A 21,306-nucleotide genomic window follows, 5' to 3' on the forward strand; every position below is an offset into this window, starting at 1 on the left:
GCTCTGCCTCATTTCCACTGCCTCTTCCCTGGTAGAGCTGAGCTGAGTCTGGATGAGGTGCAGCTGGCTGTGTTTCCACTGCTTCTTCCCTGGTAGAGCTGAGCTGAGTCTGGATGAGGTGCAGCTGGCTGTGTTTCCACTGCCTGTCCCCTGGTAGAGCTGAGCTGAGTCTGGATGAGATGCAGCTGGCTGTGTTTCCACTGCCTGTCCCCTGGTAGAGCTGAGCTGAGTCTGGATGAGGTGCAGCTGGCTGTGTTTCCACTGCCTGTCCCCTGGTAGAGCTGGGCTGAGTCTGGATGAAGTGCAGCTGGCTGTGTTTCCACTGCCTCTTCCCTGGTAGAGCTGAGCTGAGTCTGGGTGAGGTGCAGCTGGCTGTGTTTCCACTGCCTGTCCCCTGGTAGAGCTGGGCTGAGTCTGGATGAGGTGCAGCTGGCTGTGTTTCCACTGCCTGTCCCCTGGTAGAGCTGAGCTGAGTCTGGATGAGGTGCAGCTGGCTGTGTTTCCACTGCCTGTCCCCTGGTAGAGCTGAGCTGAGTCTGGATGAGGTGCAGCTGGCTGTGTTTCCACTGCCTGTCCCCTGGTAGAGCTGAGCTGAGTCTGGATGAGGTGCAGCTGGCTGTGTTTCCACTGCCTGTCCCCTGGTAGAGCTGAGCTGAGTCTGGATGAGGTGCAGCTGGAGAGCATTTCCACAGGCACTCAGCTATACCTCAGCTGCACCTCAGACAGCACAGTTTCGTAACTCATACCCAATGGGGCCAAACTGTGCTGTGCTAAGAAGACAAGCTGCTTCCAATAATGGCGGCTGCTTTCCACAGCTTTTCTCTTATTGCGTGTCGAAACATCGTGAATAAGACTACTAACATTTGTAAATTTGCTTTACAAATGTTTGTTCAACGTCGTCCATCTTCGCTTGTTTGCATATCGCTCAATCAATCCCATAATGCAACTTGACTTTTTACTGCCGCACTACTGCTTCCTGGGTCAGCTCTACCTGACTACAATGAGACTGGAACACAGACAGTCGTCTGCAACTACACCTCACCCAGACCGGCCAGCTCAGCTGTATCCGGGGAGAGGCGGTGGAGATGAGGCATTAGAGACAGTAGCTGTGCTATTTCTCTACCAAGGAAGTGGCTCATTAACAAAGACCAAAAGGTGTGAAACTTTAAAATGAACATTAATAATCTCTCTCTCTCTCTCTCTCTCTCTCTCTCTCTCTCTCTCTCTTAGACACAGAGAGGAATGATCCAGACCCTAATCATCAGGTGAGTTATCATTAGGAACTCCCGGGAAAGTCTATATTAAGCTCCAGATTAAAGCACAGTGAAAGCATGGGCAAGCATTGTAGAGAAGAGCGAGGAGGTATGGTAAAGCATGTTAAAAAGCAAGACACACCAGGGTATGGTGAACTGTTAGAAGGGGATTCACAATAGTTTCAGGTTAGCACTGGGATTGTAGTCGGGGTGTGTTTAACTTCTTACTTTCTTTCTTTCTTTCTTTCTTTCTTTCATTCTTTCTTTGTTTTCTCAGGTGCAGTCTATGAAAGCCAGCCCTTTCTCACTGTCCCCCACACTCTCCAGCACTAAGGTAAGAGACACTCCTCTTTAGCCAGCCTGTCAGTAACATCCTTCCTCCATCGCCACGGCTGTCAGCTGGATGAAAACTGGACCAGTGCTATTGAAGACCTCCACTGAGTTAGAAACGAAGGCTAAGCGACTGGCTCAAAGCACTTGGAATAACATTTCTCAAGGTGTAAAAAAATGCAAGAGAGATATACAGGTGGACGGATTTACAGACAGACATATCCGCCACAGTCTGATACCCCCGATAGCTGGTGCTGAATAATGCGACTACCAAGTTTCATCACAATCGGACAAGCGATTGTCGCTAGCATTAAATAATAAGCAGAGGCCCTCTCTTTCCCCCTCTCTGTGTCCCCCTCCCCCTCCCCCTCTCTCTCTCTGTCCCCCTCTCTTGCTCCTCCCCCTCTTGCTCTCTCTCTCTCTCTCTCTCTCTCTCTCTCTGTGGTTGTTAACCCCGTGTTGGCTGTGAGCGGCCGGGCGGAGTGAGTCAGTGTGAGAGCCGGGGGGAAACCCCTCCACAGAGAGAGGAGAAAAACAGGAAGAGAGAGAGAGACAGAGAAAGAGAGAGAGAGAGAGACAGAGAGCTGAGTGAGCGATACTCCTTCAGACTGGCACGCAGGATAGAGGGCTTTCTGCTCCAGAGCCGAGGAGAAACTGCAGGTCTTTCTGGGGGAGAGGAGAGAGAGGGAGATGGGAGAAGAGAGAGAGAGATGAAGTTTGTAGCATCCTGCCTCAGGGCCAGAGACACACAGCAGACAAGCCCGACTGGAGACGGAGAGGGAGAGAGGGGATGGAGTGAGAGCTCCTGATCTGGGTGTGGCAGTCTGGCCATTAAGGGGTTAATCTGTTTTGATGCACACGCAGGAAAGATCATTCGCTGCCATGAACGTTTCTGTCAGAGTATTAAAACAGCTTGAAACTAGACAGCTCTCAGTCAACACAGAAAATAACTTTATATATACACCATGATGGGTAGCTGCTGTAGTTCTGTACAGGGTTTTATATTAGTGTTATATAGTGCGGTCCCTCCAGCATTGCCCTGTGTACAGTACAGCACAGCGAGGCTCTGCCCAACACACAGCAGGCAATGCCAGCGCACTAGATCAGCACTTTATATAGACACCATGGTGGGTAGCTGCTGTAGTTCTGTACAGGGTTTTATATAAGTGTTATATAGTGCGGTCCCGCCAGCATTGCCCTGTGTGCAGGACAGCACAGCGAGGCTCTGCGTAGCACACAGCAGGCAATGCCAGCGCACTTTATCAGCACTTTATATAGACACCATGGTGGGTAGCTGCTGTAGTTCTGTACAGGGTTTTATATTAGTGTTATATAGTGCGGTCCCGCCAGCATAAACACTATAAACAAATATGTATGTGTGTGTGTGTGTGAGTGTGAGTGTGAGTGTGTCAGTGTGTGCGTCTCAGCTGCTATTGTACTGTTTCTCTAAACCCTCACTAGCTTTGTTTGTTTATGGAAGCTGACACTCCCAGTTCTACAGAAGCACAGCAGCACTAAATGGGGTGTGTCCCCTCTAAAAGTTTACTGCAGTATTTTTGCAGTTTTCCCCTATGGATATACTGTGCATTTATTATTATTATTTATTATTATTTATTTCTTAGCAGACGCCCTTATCCAGGGTGACTTACAATTGTTACAAGGTATCACATTATTTCACATTATACAGATATCACATTATTTTTACATACAATTACCCATTTATACAGTTGGGTTTTTACTGGAGCAATCTAGGTAAAGTACCTTGCTCAAGGGTACAACAGCAGTGTCCCCCACTGGGGATTGAACCCACAACCCTCCGGTCAAGAGTCCAGAGCCCTAACCACTACTCCACACTGCTGCCCATACCAGTTTACCTGGGTTTGCCATATTTATTAACAGGCTTTCCCATACCTCTCTGTGGTTTGCAAGGCTTCCCTATGCTTTACCATACCTCTCTGTGCTTTAAAGAGTTTCTCTATGCTTTACCATACTTTCACTGTGCTTGATTACACTTTGTTGTGCTTTTCCTATGGGGAAACATTGGCTATTATGTCACCCTGATTTGCATATAGATGTCTTATATGCAAAGCAGCCAGCTTCCTGGCCACACCCCCAGACACACACACCCAGGTATTAGAAGCCCAGCTCACCTGTCTGGCTCCCCTGTGCTAGGATACAGACACACAGATTTAGTTTTTATAAGAGTCAGAGAGCTGTGCGAGAATGATAGCGATCAAATCTCCACATGGTTTATACCCTACGGACTCTCAGAGGAATGGGTACGGAACATACTGTACTTACCCGCTGGACCTGAGCAAGGTAAACATTTTACCAGAAAATTACAATTATATTTTAAAGAATTATATATACAGTGACTTATACGTATATATGTGAACTATACATATTCACAGCTAGTCACTAGAGCCAAACGCTGGTCTGCTTGACTCGGTCTCTTCTAGTGTCAATCACACTGATGAAGGCACTAGAGCCCAAACGCTGGTCTGCTTGACTCGGTCTCTTCTAGTGTCAATAACACTGATGAAGGCACTAGAGCCCAAATGCTGGTCTGCTTGACTCGGTCTCTTCTAGTTTCAATAACACTGATGAAGGCACTAGAGCCAAACGCTGGTCTGCTTGACTCGGTCTCTTCTAGTTTCAATCACACTGATGAAGGCACTAGAGCCCAAACTCTGGTCTACAGAGGTGGTCTTTCTATTGAAGTGGCCTCAGTGTGAGGTTTAAGGCCTGTGGGATTCGTACTGACTGTATAACTTGTGTATGTTAATAAAGAAAGTTGACTAACCCTACGCTGTGCTTCTTGCCTTCCGTTTCAGATCAAGGCTGAGGACTCCAGCGAAATGTCCCAGGCGCCCCCCCCTCCCCCCACCCAGCCCCCCCTCTCGCAAGCACACCTCCCCCAGGCGCAGCTCATGCTGGCTGGGAGCCAGCTAGCCGGGGTAAGTCAAATGATAACACTATAAAGGGGGGGCGGGCGTGCTGTTAAGAATTCTTTCTCTGAGCGGCCCAGTTTAGCGTGTTCTCGCTGTGCTGCGTTAGGAATAGAAGTTTGGACAGCGCTGTGTTGTTAGGAGTGCTTGCTTCTCTCTCTCTTTCTCTCTCTCTTTCTCTCTCTCTCTCTCCCTGCACACTGCTAATCCATGTCTTTCTCTCCACTCTTCTCTCTCTCCCCCTCCCCTTCCTTCTTTCTTCCCTCTCTCTCCTTTCACCCTGTCTCTCCTCTCCTCTCTCTCCCCTGCCCCCCCCTCTCTCTCTCGCTCTCAGTTGACGGCTCTCTTGCCCGCACAGCAGCAGCTCTTGTTGCAGCAGGCTCAAGCGCAGCTCCTGGCTGCAGCGGTGCAGCAGTCCAATGCAGCCGCAGCCGCGCATGCAGCCAATCAGCAGCAGCAGCAGCAGCAAAACAGCAGCGAGCAGACAAGCAACCCTCCACCCCAACTCACCCTGTCTCAGCCAATCCAGCTCACTGCCCAAGTAAGTGTCCCGCCCCCTCCCTCTTGCTTAACCAGTCGGCTCCACAAACATGTCGCCTGAATCTGATTGAGTCCTGTGTCATTGTATTTGAGAATGGAGCCTCGATATCCTGTACCACAGTGTTACTGTAACCTGACTGCTCTCTCTCTCCCTCTCCCCCTCTTCTCTACCGCTCTCCCCCTCTCACATCTCTCCTCTCTCCCCTCCTCTCATTTCGCATTTATTCTTTGCCTCCTCCCTTTCTCACCCCTCTACTTCCCCCTATCCTCTCCCTTTCCTCTCCCTCTCCCATCCCCTCTACTCCCTTTCCCTCTCCCATCCCTACTCCCTCTCCTCTCTCTCTTCTCTCTCTCCTATCCCCTCTGCTCCCCTCTCCTCTCTCCTCTCAGGATATCCAGCAGTTGCTGCAGCTCCAGCAGCTGGTCCTGGTCCCTGGGCATCCTCTGCAATCACCTGCACAGTTCCTCCTGCCACAGGCACAGCAAGGACAGCAAGGTAGGGGGCTTTCGTTCTACACAGGCACTGCAGGGGCAGCTAGGTAGAGAGGGGGGTGTCATTCTAGAAATTACATTTGAAGATATTGGAGGGAAGGGAGAGAGGGAAGAGGTAGAGAAGGGAGAAGGGGAAGAGAGAGAGGGGAAGAGGGAAGAGTTAGAGAAGGGAGAAGGGGGAGAGAGAGAGGAGAGAATAAAAGAGGGGAGAGGGCGAGAAGGAGAGCGGAAGGGAGTGTGTGTGTGTTATTTCACTGTGTGTTATTTCAGTGTGTGCGTGTTTTATTTCAGTGTGTGTTATTTCAGTGTGTGTGTGTTTTATTTCAGTGTGTGTTTTGTTTCAGTGTGTGTGTGTTTTGTTTCAGTGTGTGTGTGTTTTATTTCAGTGTGTGTGTGTTTTGTTTCAGTGTGTGTTTTATTTCAGTGTGTGTGTGTTTTGTTTGTGTGTGTTTTATTTCAGTGTGTGTGTTTTGTTTCAGTGTGTGTTTTATTTCAGTGTGTGTGTGTTTTATTTCAGTGTGTTTTATTTCAGTGTGTGTGTTTTGTTTCAGTGTGTGTTTTATTTCAGTGTGTGTGTGTTTTGTTTGTGTGTGTTTTATTTCAGTGTGTGTGTTTTGTTTCAGTGTGTGTTTTATTTCAGTGTGTGTGTGTTTTGTTTGTGTGTGTTTTATTTCAGTGTGTGTGTGTGTGTGTGTTTTATTTCAGTGTGTGTTTTATTTCAATGTGTGTGTGTGTTTTGTTTCAGTGTGTGTTTTATTTCAGTGTGTGTGTGTGTTTTATTTCAGTGTGTGTGTGTTATTTCAGTGTGTGTGTTTTATTTCAGTGTGTGTGTGTGTGTGTTTTATTTCAGTGTGTGTGTGTTTTGTTTCAGTGTGTGTGTGTGTGTGTTATTTCACTGTGTGTGTGTGTGTTTTATTTCATTGTGTGTGCTTTCTATTCCAGTGTGTGTATTTCAGTTAATCTCCAGTCTTCTCCCTCACAGTAACCTTGTGTTTCATTTCTCTTTCAAACCCAGGCCTGCTAACGACACCAAATCTAATTCCACTACCTCAGCAAAACCAGGGGGGGCTCCTGTCCCCCCCTCCCAGACTCAGCCTCCCCACACAGGTAAGAGAGCGCAGAGGGGAGAGGGACACCAGGGATCTCAGCAGAGTCCACTAGGGAACGGTGCATGGATGAACCCTGATCTCTTTACATCTTCACTGCCCAGGGTGTGTTCCCATACACTTTCCAACCCCTATTTTCTCACTGTCAAATATATTGGACACTGGGCAGCAAAGAGATAAAGAGTAATGCAGGCTGGATCAGCCAGAGTGCCATCATGCGGTGAGCTGCCTCTCGCACGCAGGTTCTGTGTTGCTGGCAATACACTAGATGTGCACTAGATGGCGCTGGGAGATGACGGTACTTTAAAAAGCAGCGTGGTACGGCTCTGAATCTTCAGTTCATCTCAACTAATGTCTTCTTCTTCTTCTTCTTCTTCCTGTTTAGAGTCCCTTTGTTTATCTGTTTCACTCTCAGAAGTGTAGACCCTCCTGTGGCTCTGTAGAGCTCTCAGAATCACAGCTGGTACACCAGAACCATTAACCTCTCTCCCTCCCCTCTCTCCCAGCAGCACGCTCACAGCCAGGTCAGTAAGTGTGCGGAGAGCCAGTCCTCCTCCGGGGGCCACAATGAGGAGCCCAGCGACCTGGAGGAGCTCGAGCAGTTCGCTCGCACCTTCAAACAGCGGCGCATCAAACTGGGCTTCACTCAGGTACTGGGATCAGAGAGAGAAAGAGAAACTGAGATACACTGAGATACACACTGAGACACACACAGATATACACACACTGATACACTGAGACACACACACTGATACACTGAGATGCACACTGAGACACACACACTGATACACTGAGATGCACACTGAGATACACACTGAGACACACACACGGATACACTGAGATACACACTGAGATACACACTGAGACACACACACTGAGACACTGAGATACACACTGAGACACACACACTGAGACACACACAGTGAGATACACTGAGATACACTGACACACACACACACTGTATCAAACTGGGCTTCACTCAGGTACTGAGATACACAGAGGCACACGCACAGCAGAGGGAGGGGTGTTCAGCTCTTGAAGGGTGTGTTCGCGGTGGCTCAGTGGCGGACGGGGGTTGGTTGACGTGTTTTCCCATGGTGCACTGCAGGGTGATGTGGGGCTGGCGATGGGCAAGCTGTACGGGAACGACTTCAGCCAGACGACCATCTCTCGCTTTGAAGCGCTGAACCTGAGCTTCAAGAACATGTGCAAACTGAAACCACTGCTGGAGAAGTGGCTCAACGACGCAGGTGAGACACCCTCCTCCCTCCTCTAATCCCCTCTCACTCCTCTCTAATCCCTCCATAACCCCCTCTAGTCCCTCTCTCTAACCCCTCTCCCCCTCTCTCTCTAACCCCCTCTCTCTCCCCCTCTCTGAGACCATGTCGATGGACACCACTCTCCCTCCCTCCCTCTCTAACCCCCTCTCTCCCCCTCTCTCAGAGACCATGTCGATGGACACCACTCTCCCTCCCTCCCTCTCTAACCCCCTCTCTCTCCCCCTCTCTCAGAGACCATGTCGATGGACACCACTCCCTCCCTCCCTCTCTAACCCCCTCTCTCTCCCCCTCTCTCAGAGACCATGTCGATGGACACCACTCTCCCGAGTCCCAATCACCTCAGCAGCCCCCCGCTGTGTGGGTTCGAGGGGCTGCCCGGCCGTCGCAGGAAGAAGCGCACCAGCATCGAGACCAACGTCCGCGTGGCCTTAGAGAGGGCCTTTATAGCGGTGAGGGAGCCAGCGAGTGTGTGTGTGTGTGTTTGAGTCAGTGTCTGTGTCAGTGTGTGTGTCTCATGGTTTTGACTGTGCCCCTCTCTCCCCCCTCTCTCTCTCTGTCTCTGTCTCTGTCTCTGTCTCTCTCTCTCTCTCTCTCTCCGTCTTGCTCTCTGTCTCTCAGAATCAGAAGCCGACCTCCGAGGAGATCCTGCTGATGGCAGAGCAGCTCACGATGGAGAAGGAGGTGATCCGCGTGTGGTTCTGCAACCGGCGCCAGAAAGAGAAGCGCATCAACCCAGCCAGCGCCACCCCTCCCCTCCCCAGCCAGCCAGCCACCCCGCACAAACCCCCCTGCTACAGCCCGCACATGGTACGATCCACCCTAACCCTACCCCCCTGCTACAGCCTGCACATGGTACGATCCACCCCAACCGTACCCCATTGCTACAGCCCGCACATGGTACGATCCACCCCTAACCCTACCCCCCTGCTGGAGTCTGCACATGATATGATCCACCCCTAACCCTAACCCCCTGCTACAGCCCGCACATGGTACGATCCCCCCAAACCCTACCCCTCCTGCTGCATCCCACACATGGTACAAGCCCTTTATATAAATGCTACCTGCCTTTACAGTAATTACAGCATTTTGCCACCAGGGGGGCATGTGTGCACTGTTAAAAACAACCTACAATTCAGTTCAAAGAGGAATCACAATTACTGTGCCCTGGTAAAAGCACAGCACAGTGTAGTAAAGCACAGAGAAGATAATGAACCAGCCCCCTTGAAAGACAGCAAACTGTAACTTCAACACACACAGACCCACACACACACACACACAGACACACACAGACACACACAGACACACTTGCTGTTTTTATTAAAATCCGGCTTTGCCTTTCTTCTGTTTCAGATTTCCAGCCATGGATTGTCACAGGCTGTCAGCAGCCTCAGCACAACAGGTAGGGGGCACTCTCTCCTCTCACCACAATACCACTCCCTCCCCTCCCCTCCCCCTGCTAGTAACCAGTAATTGAACTGGAAGCAATTCATGCAGGTTTCTCTGTGTATGTAACCCTCTCACTTTTGTCTCTCCTCCTCTCTCCTTCTTTCAGTGACTACAATGTCTTCGGGTATGGGCTCTTTAGCTCAGAGTGTGATTAGCTCAGCCCCCTCTCCTGTGACTCCTCCCCCAAACAGCAACAACAGCACAAGCATCAGCCCCCACAGCCACAACCCCCTGGGCCTGCCGGGCATGAACCCCAACACAGGGTGAGTTACACCAGCACTGACACACACTGCCACACTGATACTGAGACACACTGAGCCCTGGTCTCTGTGTGTCTGCTTGTGTGAGTCTGGGAGCCCTGGTCTCTGTGTGTCTGCTTGTGTGAGTCTGGGAGCCCTGGTCTCTGTGTGTCTGCTTGTGTGAGTCTGGGAGCCCTGGTCTCTGTGTGTCTGCTTGTGTGAGTCTGGGAGCCCTGGTCTCTGTGTCTGCTTGTGTGAGTCTGGGAGCCCTGGTCTCTGTGTGTCTGCTTGTGTGAGTCTGGGAGCCCTGGTCTCTGTGTGTCTGCTTGTGTGAGTCTGGGAGTCCTGGTCTCTGTGTCTGCTTGTGTGAGTCTGGGAGCCCTGGTCTCTGTGTGTCTGCTTGTGTGAGTCTGGGAGCCCTGGTCTCTGTGTGTCTGCTTGTGTGAGTCTGGGAGTCCTGGTCTCTGTGTCTGCTTGTGTGAGTCTGGGAGCCCTGGTCTCTGTGTGTCTGCTTGTGTGAGTCTGGGAGCCCTGGTCTCTGTGTGTCTGCTTGTGTGAGTCTGGGAGCCCCGGTCTCTGTGTGTCTGCTTGTGTGAGTCTGGGAGCCCTGGTCTCTGTGTGTCTGCTTGTGTGAGTCTGGGAGCCCTGGTCTCTGTGTGTCTGCTTGTGTGAGTCTGGGAGCCCTGGTCTCTGTGTGTCTGCTTGTGTGAGTCTGGGAGCCCCGGTCACAGCGCCTGTGTGTGTCTGCTTGTGTGAGTCTGGGAGCCCTGGTCTCTGTGTGTCTGCTTGTGTGAGTCTGGGAGCCCTGGTCTCTGTGTGTCTGCTTGTGTGAGTCTGGGAGCCCTGGTCTCTGTGTCTGCTTGTGTGAGTCTGGGAGCCCTGGTCTCTGTGTGTCTGCTTGTGTGAGTCTGGGAGCCCTGGTCTGTGTCTGCTTGCGTGAGTCTGGGAGCCCCGGTCACAGCGCCTCTGTGTGTCTGCTTGTGTCTTTTACCTGCAGGAGCACAATGTTGGGTGTCAATGCAGGGATAAACCAAGCCCTAATGGCTAACAACCCCCTGGCCACCATACAAGGTTTGTGGAGAAAAAAACCAAAACCATACCGTGTGCCATCTCCCATAAACCATTTCACCCCCTTAGAAAAGTTTACCGCAGTAAATTTGTAGTTTTTTCAGCCCCATGCTTTACCCATGAGTTTACTATGCATTGTACCTTTAGTTGACTGTGGTTTTAGCATGCTTCATCATGTGCTTTACTGTGCTTTCACTGTGCTTTATTACACTGTGCTGTGCTTTTACTATATGGACGTTTTATAAGGGTTAGTTTGCCATTCTTTGTGAAAAAAGTTTCATTCAGTATTTCTAAATCAATTCAAGACATTGAGAAAGACTTCTAGTCGCAACGCTGGTCAGTTAATGTATTAAGTTTGTTTTAGTATTTCGTATTTCGTATTTCTAACCCTGAGTGAGAATTGTATTTTTCGATCAAACTCTAGGGCAGGTGAAAGACTTGTCTAGCGTTTATAATGCTTCAATACAGCAAGGCAGCTTACTCACAACACTCCAGCACTCAACGGACTCTCAGGGTCATTTTGCATTTGCTTGTTGGTTTAACCAGGAGATTTACCCATTGAGGCCGAGAGGCCTCGTTCACAAGGGGTCCTGAGAACATCCATAGAGAAATACAATACAAGCAACACAATAAAACGTGTGTAGTTAAAACTTCATGTCTCCTGCTTCTTGTTTCAGCCCTGGCAGCCACTGGTGGGCAGCTGTCTCTTTCCAGCCTTGACGGGAGTGCCAGCCTGGTCCTGAGCAGTGGCGCTGGCACAGCCGGCACTCAGAGCATCGTCTCCTCTCCTCTGTTCCTGAACCATGGCGGGCTGCCCCTCCTCGGCTCCAGCCCCGGCGTGGGATTGATGGCCGCAGCCGTGGCCGCCAAAGCCGCAGCCGCATCACTTCCTGCCATGAGCTCTGCCTCTTCCTGCTCCTCCACTTCCTCTGCCTCTTCCTCCAGCAGCGAGTCAGCACAGAGCCCGCCTATTCTTGGAATGGGAGGAGTCTCCGCCTCCGAAGGGGCGGGAGCTAAGGCGGAGTGAGCACGCCCCCCTCCTACTCCTCCTCCCCCCGTCGTTGGTTTCTTCAGAACTCCGCCCATTTTCATTTTCTACAGCAAAAAAAAACACCCAAAGAATTTTTTTTTTTTTTTTTTTACTGTGTATTGGTTATCGGGGATAGGGCCAGCCTGAAAGTGACTTCTCTTAAACTAGATGGAACTCAAAGAAGGGGGCTGGCGACGTGCTGGTAAAAGAAATGGAGAATTTTCTGTTTCCGTAACGGAGAGGACTTTTAAAAGAAGACGAAAAAACCAAACACACACAAACAAATGCCAAAATTTCACACCAAAAAAAACAAAAAAAAACTAAACAAACAAATAATAGCTTTACCCAAAGGTTCTGTATATAGTCATTTCTTTGTGTTTGCTAAAAAGAAAAGAAAAAAAACAGAGAAAGAATTATTTTTATTTTGTGTTTATGTTATTATAAATATTGTTTCTTTATTTTTTGGGTTATTATTATTATTATTATTATTATTATTATTATTATTATTATTATGTTTTTAATATATATTTTGATATAAGTCGAGGTTCAACCTCTTATTTTTTTACATCGATTTGTCATTCTTTGTTTTTTTGTTTTTGTGTTTTTTAAAGTTTAAAAAAACAAATGACAAGAAAATATATTTTATATTTATTTGCCTTTTAATTTGTGTTTATATATATATATATATATATATATATATATATATATATATATATATATATATATGAAAAATGTCTTCTTACTTATTTTTTGGTTCTTTTTATTATTTCATACATATCCCAAACAAACACAGAAGACCTCGTTGTATTAATTTTCTGCTCCTGTTGCTACTTTAAATAGTGCCTGTCGCTTCGGGATTAAAAAAAAAAAAAAAAAAAGAAGATGAAGAAAAAACCAACCCAACCCATCTCAAGACAGGAGAATACAAACCAAAAGAAAAAACCAAACCAACCCATCTCAAGACAGGAGAATACAAACCAAAAGAAAAAAAAACAAACCAACCCATCTCAAGACAGGAGAATACAAACCAAAAGAAAAAAAAAAAAAACCAACCCATCTCAAGACAGGAGAATACAAACCAAAAGAAAAAAACAAACCAACCCATCTCAAGACAGGAGAATACAAACCAAAAGAAAAAAAAACAAACCAACCCATCTCAAGACAGGAGAATACAAACCAAAAGAAAAAAAACCAAACCAACCCATCTCAAGACAGGAGAATACAAACCAAAAGAAAAAAAACCAAACCAACCCATCTCAAGACAGGAGAATACAAACCAAAAGAAAAAACCAAACCAACCCATCTCAAGACAGGAGAATACAAACCAAAAGAAAAAAAAACAAACCAACCCATCTCAAGACAGGAGAATACAAACCAAAAGAAAAAAAAAACAAACCAACCCATCTCAAGACAGGAGAATACAAACCAAAAGAAAAAAAAACAAACCAACCCATCTCAAGACAGGAGAATACAAACCAAAAGAAAAAAAACCAAACCAACCCATCTCAAGACAGGAGAATACAAACCAAAAGAAAAAAAACCAAACCAACCCATCTCAAGACAGGAGAATACAAACCAAAAGGAAAAAAACCAAACCAACCCATCTCAAGACAGGAGAATACAAACCAAAAGGAAAAAAACCAAACCAACCCATCTCAAGACAGGAGAATACAAACCAAAAGAAAAAAACAAACCAACCCATCTCAAGACAGGAGAATACAAACCAAAAGAAAAAAAACCAAACCAACCCATCTCAAGACAGGAGAATACAAACCAAAAGAAAAAAAACCAAACCAACCCATCTCAAGACAGGAGAATACAAACCAAAAGAAAGAACCAAACCAACCCATCTCAAGACAGGAGAATACAAACCAAAAGAAAAAAAACCAAACCAACCCATCTCAAGACAGGAGAATACAAACCAAACGAAAAAAAACCAAACCAACCAAACCAAAAGAAAGAACCAAACCAACCCATCTCAAGACAGGAGAATACAAACCAAAAGAAAAAACCAAACCAACCAAACCAAAAGAAATAACCAAACCAACCCATCTCAAGACAGGAGAATACAAACCAAAAGAAAGAACCAAACCAACCCATCTCAAAACAGGAGAATACAAACCAAAAGAAAAAACCAAACCAAAACGACGGCATTGAACTTACAAGATTGTTTGAAAACAAGAAGAGATTCTTTTCCAATGCTGGGAAATGTGAGCGGCTATCTTCTTTCTCTGTTAAATGAATACCTCATATAAAGTATTAACTTTCTGAAGCCAGCAACCTAAATATATAGATGTGTATGTATATATATATATATATATATATATATATAAATATGTATGTACTGTCTATATATAACCGTGGAGAGGCAGTTTCTAAGAACGTAAGAAAGACTTTTAAAAAGACAGTTTTTTGGGGAGGTTGGCGGGGGGGGGGGGGATACTGGCCTCTCTAGTTTCAGAGCTTTAACTGGCTTCTCGAAGAAAACTTTATTACAAAGAAAAATGTTTTTCTGTTTTTCTTTTGTTTTTTTTAAACGTATGGGTTTGTTCGTTGTCCCGTGAACCTCGTTGGGTTTTTTTTTTTTATCGTGCCGTTTTGATTTCATCTTCGGATACCAAAGCTTTCTCTAAATCGCAGAGGAGAACAATTCAGCCACGACGAAGCAATGCGAAGAGGAGAAAATATATATATATATATATAATAATAATAAGAAAGAAACAAGAAGAAACAAGGACAAAGTTCAGAGAACAAACAATAAGAAATGCGCCAAAAAAACAAATACAATACAAAAACCAAAAAGAAAAACAGCAAACCAAAAAACAAAAACAAAACAAAATGTGGGAAAGAGAAACGGATCTCTAACTCCAACAATTTTTTTTTTTTTTAATATATATTCCTTTTGTTTAGGGAATATTTGATTGACCTCAGAATTTCTTCTTCAGTGTTGCTTTCCTTAGTTGTGCTATAGATAGCCTATCAGGTGGTTGGAAAATACTGTGAAACTTTAGCATTTCAAGTTTTAGATTTAAGGAAAACGAAAAGAAAAGGGTGAAAAAAACCCACACACACATCATAAAAGCTTTAGCATGCCTGCCGGCTTGAGGTTGGGTGTGAATTGTTTTGACAACAAGGGTGTGGTTTGGAGGGGTGCCTGTGTGTGTGTGTGTGTGTGTGTGTGTTTGAGGGAGGGTCTGTCTCCCTTTACCACCACACCCCCCCCCCCTCCCCTACCCCAATACCATGGCCTCCCTCCTCCTCTCGCTATCTGTTTTTTTGTGGGGGAAAAAAACACAACAAAAAAACAGGTTCTTTTGAAACGAAGGAAGAAAAAAAAACAAGAAAACTTCTGAACATACTTTAGACGGAATGTAACTGTTTAGTGGTTCTGCTTAGTTTTTATAGAAAGAATCTGTGTTCTTCTCTGCTTATATTGCTAATGTAACAAAAAAACGTTGTTGTTGATGATGATGATGATGATGATGACTTGATTTTAGACCAAAAATATAACTGTCTCTCTTTTTTTTTTGTTTTTTGTTTTTTGTTTTTTAACCATGCGGTGGAGGCAACAAACCAAAAAACTAAACACACACACAAAAAAAATAAAAAAACGAGAAGAGCTTGAAAAAAAAAAACTACCGGGGAGCAAATAATAATAATAATAATAATAATAATAATAATAATAATAATAATACGTCCTTTTGATGTTGAAACACCAAAACAAATATACAAACAACTGTTGGTTTAGTATTAATATTTGCAGTGTATTTATCAGTCCTTTTACAGTTGTGTATCATCACTTACTTCTAATTTGTGACAAACGCAGACTGAATTACCTTGTGCTGGTTAGTTAAACCCAGGGCAGAATTTACACCAAGCGGTGGCGTGGCTGTGGTTTATAAACGGCCACAATTTCACAGCTAGGCCCGACTGAAAGCCCCGTTGCTTCTCGCTCTTCAAACTCCCTGCCCCACCCTCCTCCACACATTTTGGCCGGATATTCTTGCCTGCCATAGCATAATACTACAACTACATCTAATCTCACCTCCCAGAAACACACTATTGTGCTTCACACCAAAAGAAAAAAACAACATTTCAGTAATATCCGAAACCGCCGTGAGCAGACGTTCCTTCGTTAACGTTTATTAACTGTCTGGGATGTAGGCTACAGTAACAGATAATAAAAAGGCTGCTTCTGCATTCTTCCAGTACGTTGTCGCTATAGATAACAGAAACAAAAGGGTCGAAAAAACCAAACACTTTGTGTGAGAGTTGAGCGAGGGAACTACGCCTAACGACCAAAGCCTGGCCCCACTGTTTACGAATAAAAAGCTTTACACAGCTATGAAACCAAAAATAAATAAACACTTGCTGTAGCCACTACCTCTGCTGCTGCGAGCGAGCGGCCTCGGCGTTGCTGAATGACTTCGTCCGCTGGTCAGCTAGCTAGCTGCCCCGGGCCCCCATCCCCGCTCGGTACTGCTTGACTGCTCCAAAATATTTAGATTTTATTTTATTTTTTTTCGATGCCCACCGCGGGAACGCGTGTGTGAGAGAGACAGTCCATCATATATATATACCTCATGTACTTTAAACCAAATAGAAGAATGCTTTAAAAAAAATGGGACGCTTGAGGATAGGGGGGTGGGGGTGGACAGGCGGCAGAATTCAGCAAGGAGCGCGACAGGTTACTGATTTGATGTGGTGGGGGGGGTGGGTGTAAGAGGTCAGGGTGTGAATTTAAGACATGCTTACTCCTAAATGTTTGTCTGTTTCCTTCGTTTGTTTTTTAGTAAATGTTTTATGTTTTCTATTTAACAGCGGCACACAAATGTTATTATTATTATTTATTTATTATTATTATTAGTAGTAGTAGTAGTAGTAGTAGTAGTATATTTTGGTCAAACAAATCTAGTAACATTTCACACCCTGACATTCTTCTGTAAAAAGTGACGCTGAAAAAGTTTTTCAAAAATATAAAAATGTGTTGTTTTAATAAGAAGCAGAACCGCCCTTGCTTTGCCTCGAGCCCGACCTGCGCCACCCGCCCAGCCCGCCCTCGCGCGTTGGGATTTGAAAAATAACCGCCTCCAAAGCTCAACCGCCAGGCAATCACCTCGCGAGACATACTGTATACTGCTAGCGCCGTGCAGGGCTTCCCTCAGACCGACAGAGGAGGACAAGAGGAAAAACAACGACATCAAAACCACAGTTAGGGTTTACTTTTATAAATACTGTGTTATAGTTTGCTCTTCCAGATACAGTATAAGCAGTTATATGATATTGCTAAATACCCGAAGCAGGGTTTGACATTGTTAACGGTGTTTGTTTTGTTTTGCTGGTGAGGGTAATTTTTACTTTGGTCTGCCAACATGAAATATTACTGCTGCTAGTACATTTTTTTTCTTTGTTTATCTTTTTATAAATAATTTTAACAGCTGTGGTTTGGAAACTTAATAATAATAACAATAATATCATGCTACAATAATAATAATAATAATCATAATAATAATAATAATAATAATAATAATAATAATAATTGGGGCATGGAGCTTGTTCAATTGACCATTGATTTAATTGTGTGTTTAAATGAGCATGGATTTTTAATTACAAAATTGTCACTATTAGATAATACAATGGCGATAGTAAGTATTTCAGTAAAGGACTTTAATTTCCTTAGGGAAAAAAACAGACGGCAGGGTTTAAAAGGGTGGGGGGGGGGGGGGGGATTTAAAACAAAAACAGTTTTTATTATTATTATTATTATTATTATTATTATTATTATTATTATTATTATTATTATTATTGAGTCTTTAAAAAATACAGCCAGACAATTCTAGTATTTAATTGGTTGGGGGTTCGCATACCTCCGATTCTCTTCATCTGGTTAACGCCGGGAAGTTGATGTGAAGCCGCCGCCATTTAGGCTCTGGCTCCGGAGTTCCAGACATGAAGCGCTAGACCGAGGGGAGCCAAAATGGCGGATGTAGGGCTGCAGTTTACTAAGAATAAAAATAACAAAGTGGCGCCTGGCGGTGCTTACCAAGCAGGTCTCCTCCTATCGGGGACGGCAGGACAGTGCGGGTGATTGCAGGCTTTTTTGACTGAAGTGGGGGGGTGGGGGCTATCTCTCAATGCTGGGTGGTTGGGATCTGTGTACCCCCGGGGAGGAGGAGGAGGAGGGGCTTCAGGGGTGACATCATTAGTCCGGCCCCGCCCAAAGAAATCTCTCAATTTTTTATTTTCATTTTTTTTTTTACTTTCTTTGGATAAAAAGCACCTTCTTCTTGATTTTCGTTCTCTGAAAATGATGCTAACAGCTGTACCAAGATCTTCACACATCGGTTAAACACTGTACGTTTTGGGTGGGCTGTGGGGGTATTTGCACTGCCTTTGAAAGGCCAGTACATACAAATACTTTTTTTTTTGTTTGATTCTTTGATTATTTGTGTTTGTTTTAATGTAAAACGACCCGCACTTTCTTGATATGTTATATATTTTGTAAAGATGGGACCGGCATGCTCTGCCTGTTTAGCGTCTGGGGTATAGTTCGAAGAACGACATTAAGAAGAAGATGAATATATTGATGTATTGAAAGCAGTTTGTTAAGCTTTTGATTTCCACTGAAAGAAACCTGTGTGATGCCAAAGTATTGTAAATAAATCTTATCAGCGGGAGACAGAAGTTTAAAAAAAAAATGCTTATTTTAATCAATTCGACTATTATTATTATTATTATTATTATTATTATTATTATTATTATTATTTTCAAAATCATAACCATGTAAACGAAGAGGTATATTCCGTTTATTTTTTATTATTTAGTTAGCAATGGGATCATTTCCTCTTCTCGACAGAGTTTTCCAGTTAGAGGGTCTCTAAGGGAAGTTGAGGAGAGAGCGGCAGGGCGGTTAGGAGCTCCGTTCTGCACCGTGTCGCCCATCTTGGCTCAGTGATTTCCATTGAGCTGAGACTCTGTGCCGGTGCCGCAATGGCGTCTCCTAAACACCAGCGCCGGCTGTGGCTTCGTTGCTGCTGCATGCTGCAGACTGGAGCCTGCGTCGTTACTCTCTCCGCCTCTTCCTGGGGCTGGTTGCGTAAAACACTGTGAGTATTAAGTTTAACACTTAAGGGTACGTGTCCCTTTCACTAGAGTACTGACTTAAATGTGTTAGCCTGCAACGCACTGCAGCCTCACGGAGCTCTGGGGGGGTCATGTAACTGGTTAAGGTCTTTCAAAGCGGCTCTTCACTTCAGCCTGGGGGGCTGCCATGGTGCCCAGGCCACAAACTGTCACTCTCTCTCTCTCTCTGAGTTTTCAGCGAGCCTCTACTGGAAAGCGCTTTCACTCATTTCATTGGGATTGGTTATTATTATTATTTTATTTGAATTGTATTGTTTATTTATTTATGATTGCATTTATTAACCTTACTTCAGAAGAACAGAGAGAGATGTATTTTTGGGAGCCCTTTTCCTCCTCCTTGTTCTCCTTCACCCCCCCCGTGCTTTTTACTATACAGCTTGAATCCAAAGGAAAAACCAAGAGAATAAAGTTAGTACATTTACAAAAAGAGAATAAACCAAAGAATCTCATTTACTACTCTGGACTGGAAACACACTCACACTCCCTCACAACGCCGCTACCTGTCTGCTTTCTCGTGTTTAAACAGCAGTTACCCAGCATGGGGAACTTTGACCTCAGCAATCCAAAGCGAACAAAAAAAAAAAAAAGAAAGAAATAAAATGTATATTTTTAATGATTTGTCACTGGAAAATTTTAGCTTCTCGTAAATATGATGATGATAATAATACTACTACTACTACTAATGATAATGATAATATTCCTAAACTTGTACATTTGTTCTTTAGCTTTATTTGTGTTGCCAATTTATTTTTTCCATTTCGATTTTGAGGGAAAACGAAAAAAAATATTAATAGTACAATAAAAACAATTTAGCATTAGGAAATATAGGACATGTTTGTTTGTTTTTTTTGTCGTCGTCTATATCTTTTCTATATGTCTCTTTGTAAAAAAAAAAAAAAAAAAACAGAAAAAAAAATCTGTAATTTGTGGGGGAATAATAATACAATAAAACAAGATTTCTGTTGTCACTTGTAGCCTTTACCCCTTCGAACTGAATCGTGTGAAGCTGTGTAAGTGGGGGGGTCTGACTACTGCATCAACTGATATCCAGGGTGCGTCACTTTGCAATTTATAACATGGGCGAACTCAAGTCTGTTTTGCAAGTGGGGAAGGTTTTGATTTAGGGGCGGTGGTGGGGTTACTCAGGAATAGTCCAGTTCTCATTGGAGGGAAAGGGGAGGGAGGGAGGAGGCTGTGGTTTCAACAAAGGGGCTGCTGTGATTCAGACGTCGTCAGCTTTATCTCCGCGCCTCCTAGGGGCTTTAAACAACGAACCGAGGAGTTTAAAAAGATTCCAAGAGCATGTATCCAATCACAGCAGTGCCTCTGTGGAATCCACACCTCCTCGTCACGCCCCTAGCTCCTGTCCTCCTATGGGAGATGTCTAGATTAGTGTTGATTAGGGGGGGGCTCCAGAGTGGCGCATCCGGTGTGCAGGGTGAGCCCAATAGCCTGGACGTCGCCGGTTCCAGTCCAGGCCATTCCACTGCCGACCGTGGACGGGAGCTCCCAGGAGGCGGCGCACAATTGGCTGAGCACCACCCGGGGGGGGTCCTTGGCTCACCACGCACCAGTGACCCCTGTAGTCTGGCCAGGCGCCTGCGGGCTTGCCTGTAAGCTGCCCAGGGCTGCGTTGTCCTCTGACGCTGTAGCTCTGAGGTGGCTGCATGGTGGGCCTGCAGTGTGAAAAGAAGCGGTCGGCTGATGGCACACACTTCGGAGGACGGGGTGGTAGCGGTGAGCTGAGCCCAAAAATAATTGGATATAACAAATTGGGAGAAAATAATAAAATAATTGGCAATTACTAAATTTAAAAAAATAAAAAAATAAATTAGTGTTAATTTTTTTTTCTGTAATGAATGATCATATAGCAAAATCATTGCTGTATTATTAAAATGAACACTTCTCGTCATTATTATTATTATTGTTATAAAGAATAGCTGTCACGATGTAAGATGGTGCAGTGTCAACCGCCCCCCCCCTCCTGCCCTGTATGTGTGTACATGTTGCTGGGTTTCATTAAAACCAGGGAGATCGTTTTAATAACTAAACCATCGTCAAACGTTGTTTCTTTTTAACTAGACTGAAAGTCTGGATGCATGTACAAGAAAAGAACAACAAAGGAACAAGATCCACAAAGATCTAACCATGTCTTCCCTCCAAGCACCCCCACTGTTAACCTGCCCCCTGCAACACTCTGCCCCCTAGTGGATGCAAGAAATACATCAGTAATAGATCCCACTTTAAAAAGTGACACTAATATACATCCACTAGGGGGCAGAGTGTTGCAGGGGGCAGGTTAACAGTTAAACTCTGGTGTGCTTGGAGGGAAGACATGCTTGAGAGCTCTACACGGGCCACAGGATATGACGACTGAAATGTACAGAAACATGTTTTTAGTCTGGGTTAAGAAAATAAATGTTTATTTATT

General features: G+C 45.0%; 1 protein-coding gene across 6 annotated transcripts in view; it reads left to right on the forward strand.

Annotated features, from left to right (window-relative positions):
• LOC117962581 (POU domain, class 2, transcription factor 2-like) overlaps nt 1-12,788 on the forward strand; it is a 26,903-nt gene extending 14,115 nt beyond the window's left edge. For 3 of the 6 annotated variants that reach the window (XM_059011099.1, XM_059011097.1, XM_059011095.1), the window contains 14 exons: nt 1,231-1,265; nt 1,531-1,587; nt 4,418-4,540; nt 4,866-5,072; nt 5,462-5,567; nt 6,579-6,670; nt 7,176-7,319; nt 7,778-7,919; nt 8,247-8,398; nt 8,568-8,756; nt 9,300-9,348; nt 9,502-9,658; nt 10,632-10,705; nt 11,380-12,788. In XM_059011099.1, coding sequence (XP_058867082.1) covers nt 1,231-1,265; nt 1,531-1,587; nt 4,418-4,540; nt 4,866-5,072; nt 5,462-5,567; nt 6,579-6,670; nt 7,176-7,319; nt 7,778-7,919; nt 8,247-8,398; nt 8,568-8,756; nt 9,300-9,348; nt 9,502-9,658; nt 10,632-10,705; nt 11,380-11,729 — 1,877 coding nt within the window. In that variant the 3' untranslated portion in view covers nt 11,730-12,788. The remainder of the gene's footprint in view (nt 1-1,230; nt 1,266-1,530; nt 1,588-4,417; nt 4,541-4,865; nt 5,073-5,461; nt 5,568-6,578; nt 6,671-7,175; nt 7,320-7,777; nt 7,920-8,246; nt 8,399-8,567; nt 8,757-9,299; nt 9,349-9,501; nt 9,659-10,631; nt 10,706-11,379) is intronic. The other 3 variants (XM_059011096.1, XM_059011100.1, XM_059011098.1) reach the window with 3 other exon arrangements.
• Nucleotides 12,789-21,306: the final 8,518 nt, after the last annotated feature.

This window comes from Acipenser ruthenus, chromosome 41 (assembly GCF_902713425.1).
Source record: "Acipenser ruthenus chromosome 41, fAciRut3.2 maternal haplotype, whole genome shotgun sequence".
In the NCBI taxonomy this organism is placed as follows: domain Eukaryota; kingdom Metazoa; phylum Chordata; class Actinopteri; order Acipenseriformes; family Acipenseridae; genus Acipenser; species Acipenser ruthenus.